Genomic DNA, 6,695 nt, shown 5'->3' on the forward strand with positions numbered 1-6,695 from the left:
AAATGTTTGTTGCAACTTTTGATTTCATGTAGACTTTCAGAAAATCAGATCACATGCCACAATTATTGCAGAGGAATTGGCACGACATTCAAATATAATGAGATTTCGCTAGCTAATGCATCTCAAGGACATCTTTCATTGATTGATCTTGCAATCGTGGATGAAGAACAAGAAAGAATGTGGGGTATGGGTAAAAACGTGGGTGAGGGGTAAGGAGAGAGAAACGTGAGATATATGGATACCTTTAATTAAGGAGTAAAAACTGCCCATTAATTAGATATGGATACCTTTAATTAAGGAGCAAAAACAGCCCATTAATTAGACCCTTAATTACGTATGGTATAGGATTGGTAATTTGGTATACTAACTGTAATTTACTCAAACCTTAAACATATAGGGTAAAAAGGTTTCTTATGTGGTATAGGAATGTAAAAATTCCCTTCTAAATCTGGCTGTTTTTGAATTACTCCCGTTAAATTAAGAGGTAAATGGTCCAATATTTTAAAAAGCTAATCCAACGCTCCAAACGAAGCCCACCAAAAAAGAACTAGCCGTTACAAAAGCCAGAAGCGACTAAAGCTCACCGATTCATCTTTTTTCTCCCTTCCCTGTGATCACTGAATGCAGCAAGCAGAAAAAAACCCTAGCCAATCAGCAATACGACAAAAACCATAACTCTGATCAACTCTTAAGCAACAATCACATTGCTCTTTTGATGGATTCAAACGGCAAAACCACTTGGCTTACGCCTAAAAAATGCTCCAAAAATTCAGAGAATTTGAACCCCAATGTGGAACAACACAGTCCTTGTTTGTCAAAATCTTCTAAATCACCATCAATGGCAAAATCGGCGAAGAAACCTCAAAATTCAGTATCCACAAACCCTAACGCAAATCAATTGGCTTCGCCTTCTCCCAAAAACAAAATTCGTCAAAGGAAGTTTGTGATCGCAAAGAAGAAGAAGTGTAATAGTGATAATATGAATCGTGTGGTGCCTTGTTGTAAGTGTAATAAGGCGGGTGGTGGTGAGAAAAAGAAGTGCCTTTGTGTTGCATATGAGAGCCTCAGGGCTTCTCAAGAAGAGTTTTTCATGAATCGCGGTGGAAATGAACACAAAGAAAGTGAAATCGAGAATTTCGATATGGTAAATAGTGCTGAAATCGGCAATGGAGAAGGAATGAGTAACGAGTCATTGACTCAAAAACTGAACGTGAGGCTGAATAAAGTAGACGAGGAGGTTACAACTCCTGTTTCAATTTCCGAGGCTGAATTAGTTGCATTGGGTGATTGTTGTGTAACAGATGAATTGGCAGAAAGAGCAAAGGAAGACGTGGGGTTGGTTGAAATGAGTAGTGGGACAATAAAAAGGAGAAGGGAAAGATTGTTGGAAGAAGCTAGACAAAGTGTACCTGAATCAGGAAAAGTGTTACATTTAGTTAAGGCTTTTGAGAAGCTTCTTTCAATGCCAAAAACAAAAGAGTGTGAGGAGGAGAAAGGGGAAAAAGATGAAAAGGTAGCAGAAGATTGTTGCAAGGAACAAAACTGGGCATTGCCTGGCTTACAGCCTCCCGAAATTCCCGAGACACAAGTGTCTTCTTCTTCCTTCTGTCCATCGGATTTTTTCCTCACCTCTAAGAGTTTAGGCTTGGATTCGCATCGTGCCTCCTCATTGGATAGCAGCCACGGAAGGTTAGTTTTTGAAACTTTATGTTAGTTGTCAACCTAACTGAGCTTGTATTTAGTGGATTTATATAACTGATTCCTATTAGTTTAGGACTGAGATGTAACTTTTGCTTGTTGATTGTGCATTTATTCCTCATTTGATTGCTGAAATAGATCGTGTTTTCTTTTCATAGCTTCAGTATTTCAAGCAGGACTTCAGGTGGGAGTCGAAGGGGCAGACACAATGTAAGAATATTCTTATTATCAATCATTGTTAGATGAAGAGGAAATCATGTTGATCTCTATACTCTTATTTTCGTTCTTAATGCTGCAGGGGGCTGAATCATCAGGCACATTTGCTAGAAGAAACCGGAAGAGAACGCAGCATAGAGCGACCTCCCAAAAGCCCTTCAAACTTAGAACTGAGGTTCGTGAGTTGTGTGTTTGCTTGATCCAATCTTTGTTAATTGATTGCTTCTTGTGCAACTATGACCAAATATTCCGTTGCAGTATATTTGGCTGACATGCGCTGGCTGTTACCGCAAAATAGTGATATACACAGAGTGGACACCGAAAGATGGATTTAATCCTATGGCTAATAGAAAATCAGAATATTGGTTGTTAAATAGTGCACAATGGAAGAAAAAGATCTATATAGGTGATAACAATAAGTTGAGATTAAGTTTTAGTTATGTTAGTACGTTTTCTTTAGCTCCAATTTTGGCTAGGACTTTTTGAGTCTTGTGAGAGATTTATATGCTAGTAGAAAATGTAGTGAACTACTAGTGTTCGAGAAACTAATTGGTATATTTGGCTGACATGCGCTGGCTGTTACCGCAAAATAGTGATATACACAGAGTGGACACTGAAAGATGGATTTAATCCTATGGCTAATAGAAAATCAGAATATTGGTTGTTAAATAGTGCACAATGGAAGAAAAAGATCTATATAGGTGATAACAATAAGTGGAGATTAAGTTTTAGTTATGTTAGTACGTTTTCTTTAGCTCCAATTTTGGCTAGGACTTTTTGAGTCTTGTGAGAGATTTATATGCTAGTAGAAAATGTAGTGAACTACTAGTGTTCGAGAAACTAATTGGTATATGGGCTTCTGTCGATGATTCATAGAGCTGACACCCACTTGCCTGGGGTTGAGGCATAGTGGTTGTTGTTGAAATTCCTCTGTTGATATTTATAATGGTTATTGTTCCCTGATCACTAATACTGGGTCCTATTGTTTGATCCACTAGTTAATTGTGTCCCTTCAGCTTTGAGATGCATCAGCATCTCCTTTTTCAGTTTAGGATGTCATGTCGAATCCAATTAACCGTTTACCAGTTTACTTAAGGAGTTACTTAGATTGGCTATTGCTGCAGGAAAGGGGGAAATGTAAGGAGGAAGAGTTTTTAAAGAAGGTGAAACAAATGGCAGAGGAAGAGGAGAAACAGCGGATACCAATTGCACAAGGCCTTCCATGGACAACAGATGAGCCAGAGGTAGCTTAAGCTTTTCACTATTGTCATTTCAAACCATTAAGGACTTTCAATGTGAATGATTTGTGTAAAACTTATCTTGTTTAACTATGCCGGAAACTTAAAAGGAAATGCATCTTTTTGATCTCATATTTTGGAGACTGGACTCTTTTGAACCAAAATCAAAGAGAAATTAAAGCAAAATGTTATAGAAGTTCATGTTATTACCTCTCTCACTATGCATAAATCTTTTGCAATTGGGATTATCTTCAGCCTGTTACGAAAAGAAAACTGAATTACTCTGTTTTCAACTTTTCAGTGTTTGCCAAAGCCTCCTGTAAAAGAGAGCACAAGGCCAGTTGATCTGGTGCTGCACAGTGACATTAGGGCAGTTGAACGAGCTGATTTTGATCATCAGGTAAACTTTGTTTATTGTTTCTTGACTTCAGTCAATCATTAACCTAATTAAATTTCTCTCGGTGAAAGGGCGGCCTTAATTTCGTACAAATTGCTGTTATGAATTCTCAATTTTCTTTCTCATCGAGAATATTTCATATGAAACATGTAAATGTTATGTATGTCCTCGTAAAGAGATTCTCAAAGCAAGTGCACCAATAAGAGGAGTGAGGACCCAAGAATGTCCTAGTTTTAAATCTTGTTCGATGTTATGTTTCAGTATGAAAGCATGTGAAATGCTTGCATGACTCTTTCATTACTCATATAGAGGACAAGACCCAGTGGCGTACGCAAGAATTTTTGTAAGCGGTATCACTATTTTTGACATGAACAAATAAAAAAATTACTGTAATAATATCATATTTTAAAAAATAACAAAAATAAATAACATAACATAACTTACAAAGCAGCACCCCTCTAACTTAAAAAAGTATTGTGAATTGCGATCCACTGGTATACTGCTTTGATAATGTCTATGAGGTTAGCGCTACAAACCCTTATGGGGCATGCATATGTTTTAGATGAGGTACAAAAGTATTAAAGTATAGAATGAGGTTACAGAGGTTCGATCTCGCAGCCCTGCATAGAAATCATCAGTCTCTGACCGGTTAAGCTACACACCTCTTTGCAAAGAGTGGTGTCACTTTATTCCATTTTACTATTTTCTTGTTTCTTCATTTGAATTATATATAAATAATTAGTAGAGATTTTCGACGAAGCGGTGTCACGTGACACCGCTTGGGCTAAGGTAAATCTGCCCCTGACAGGACCTTAGCAGGCACTTCTGGCCCTAAATGGCTGTCTTTGCATGACTTTTTCATTACTCATTTAGAGGCGCAGTACCTTATGTTTGTGGTTTCTCCATGGTTGCGTCAGGTGGCAGAAAAATTGAGCCTTATTGAACAATACAAGATGGAAAGAGAGAGACTACAGAAGGTAAGCCAAGCAAATTTTCTGGGATGAAATTACGTATATGTTTTTTTGCACTTGCATTCTTGTTATATTGTTTTCTTGATTACTTTTTCTAGATGGCCGAGGAAGAAGAAATTAGGAGGCTGAGGAAGGAACTTGTTCCAAAAGCTCAACCAATGCCCTACTTTGACAGACCTTTCATTCCTAGAAGGTAATCAGCTTCCAACTTTACTTTATGTTTGTACCTTACAGAAGTTTGCTGCTTCTAATAGGAAAATACAAGCTTTAATTAAGCATTACTTCTAAATAGGAAATTTGTTGGTTTACATTAGGTCAACAAAAGATCCCACCATTCCAAGAGAGCCAAAGTTCCATATGCCTGAACATAAGAAGATCAAGTGCTGCATGTCTTGGAATGATATATATGTACATACGCAACAACAGTGAACGGGAATGCAGCAATGAAGTCAGGCAGTCCTGCACTTGGAGATGCAAATTCTACAGGTAGAGAGATGCAAGTTCTTCAGCCAATCTAGCCAATGGATGTCTATAGTATTTTGAGGGTCAAAATTGGAGCTGCAGTTTTGCCAGTAACATGTGACAGTAAATAAAAATATATAAAGCAGTTTCCTCTTTACTCCTGCAAACAGCAAACGTTGTCAATGTTCATTCCATTATGAATAATGCAACATGTTTTAAGGTCATTGGCAAATTGTGCCAACGGCGTAGAGCATTAGGTTTAGATTCATTATGTACGATATTTTGTGCTTATATTTCACTACAATTTTCTAGAGTAAAGAAGTTAAATGCTTGAAATTGTATAGAGTAAAGAAGTTAAATTCATTATGTACGATATTTTGTGCTTATATTTCACTACAATTTTCTAGAGTAAAGAAGTTAAATGCTTGAAATTGTATAGATAATTAAATAAATCGTTCTTGAATGAAAAATTGCGTCTTAAGATGAAAAGCTATGTTTTTAATAAATAAAAACAATTGATCTTGTCTTAATATGCACACTTAAACCTTAACTCTATTACAGGAACATCTTCCTTTTACAATTATTTCCAAGCATTCTTTACTGTCCAAGATTCTACACTTAAAGATTAAGTTGATATTTCTTGCTGTCCTAACAATAATCTTTTCATTTTTTCTCTAGTGTAAAAATTCAGAAGGCTTATCATATTTAAAAAATTATTTGTATTCAAGGCTTCAAGCCAAAACAATCTTGCGAATGAGATGGAATAAATATTGTCACTTTTTGAAGAGTATTTTTTACTTGCCTCGAACCTAAATTATTCCGTTCTTTATTGTTATTTTCCAATATTAATATTATAGCTTGAATTTTCTCTAGGACATCTTATAGTAGTCGAGTAATTTTCAAATGAGCAAACAGGAGTCTTATGCCTTGTCGATTTATTCTGGCATTATGTAATATTTGTATTCAATATCTGACCTTTACAAATTGCAGATCTTTAATTTAGAACCTTTAATCATGTGGTTCTGAATCATGGCAGTCGCAATTACAGGTTCTTGCCAATTGCATGTAATTTGTATTGTACCTATCAAGCATATCTTTAAGGGAAAATTGTTTTTGCCTCGTGGCACGCAATTTCATAATCAAATAAAGACAGATTCCACTTCTTAATTTCGTCCTTGTTCTTGATTTAGGTCCAAAATTGTTACTCCAGCATATGATTTTTCACGCAAGATGTTACATGGGGTTGTCTGCGAGTTTCAAATTTAATAATATGTAAAAGGGAAAAAAATTATTAAACAGTAATATGTGTTAATAACTGCAAATAGATACATAAATTTTTATAAATATACAAACAACTACTATTGTTATTACACCTCAATCTCAAGCAAGTAACGCTATGTAAATCCTTACAATTTATGTCGCTTCATTCAAGTTTCATCTCAATCCAATATTATAAAAATTTAATTTCTCTAGCCCTAGAAGGTCTCTACAATTGGTATGACATATGAATTTCTATCGAGCTCCAACTTGCTCAAGACTGATGATAGTAATAATTGTTCTTGTTGTAACAAACATCTTTTTATGAGTAAATAGATGTAGAATAGTTTACTCATAATATCAAGTAACTAATGACATGGGGGGGGGGGGGGGGTAGGGGAAGACGAGGACTTGTAGTACTACGAGTTAAACTAAACTCTTTTAAACCGTTTAAAC

At 35.9% G+C, this 6,695-nt stretch overlaps 1 protein-coding gene across 1 annotated transcript; it reads left to right on the forward strand.

Moving 5' to 3' along the window:
- Positions 548-5,404, forward strand: LOC109224408. Its single transcript, XM_019388990.1, has 8 exons — positions 548-1,689; positions 1,857-1,908; positions 1,997-2,089; positions 3,039-3,158; positions 3,454-3,552; positions 4,467-4,526; positions 4,619-4,713; positions 4,835-5,404. The coding sequence occupies exons 1-8, from the start codon at positions 716-718 to the stop codon at positions 4,947-4,949; spliced, it is 1,608 nt and encodes a 535-aa protein (XP_019244535.1). The 5' UTR covers positions 548-715; the 3' UTR covers positions 4,950-5,404.

Source organism: Nicotiana attenuata, chromosome 1 (genome assembly GCF_001879085.1).
Source record: "Nicotiana attenuata strain UT chromosome 1, NIATTr2, whole genome shotgun sequence".
Lineage (NCBI taxonomy): Eukaryota > Viridiplantae > Streptophyta > Magnoliopsida > Solanales > Solanaceae > Nicotiana > Nicotiana attenuata.

Coding starts and splice junctions, on each gene's coding strand:
- LOC109224408 (XM_019388990.1), top strand. CDS start 716: ATGGATTCAAACGGCAAAACCACTTGGCTTACGCCTAAAAAATGCTCC. Junction 3,553..4,466: donor GAGCTGATTTTGATCATCAG/GTAAACTTTGTT, acceptor TGGTTGCGTCAG/GTGGCAGAAAAATTGAGCCT. Junction 4,714..4,834: donor AGACCTTTCATTCCTAGAAG/GTAATCAGCTTC, acceptor GGTTTACATTAG/GTCAACAAAAGATCCCACCA.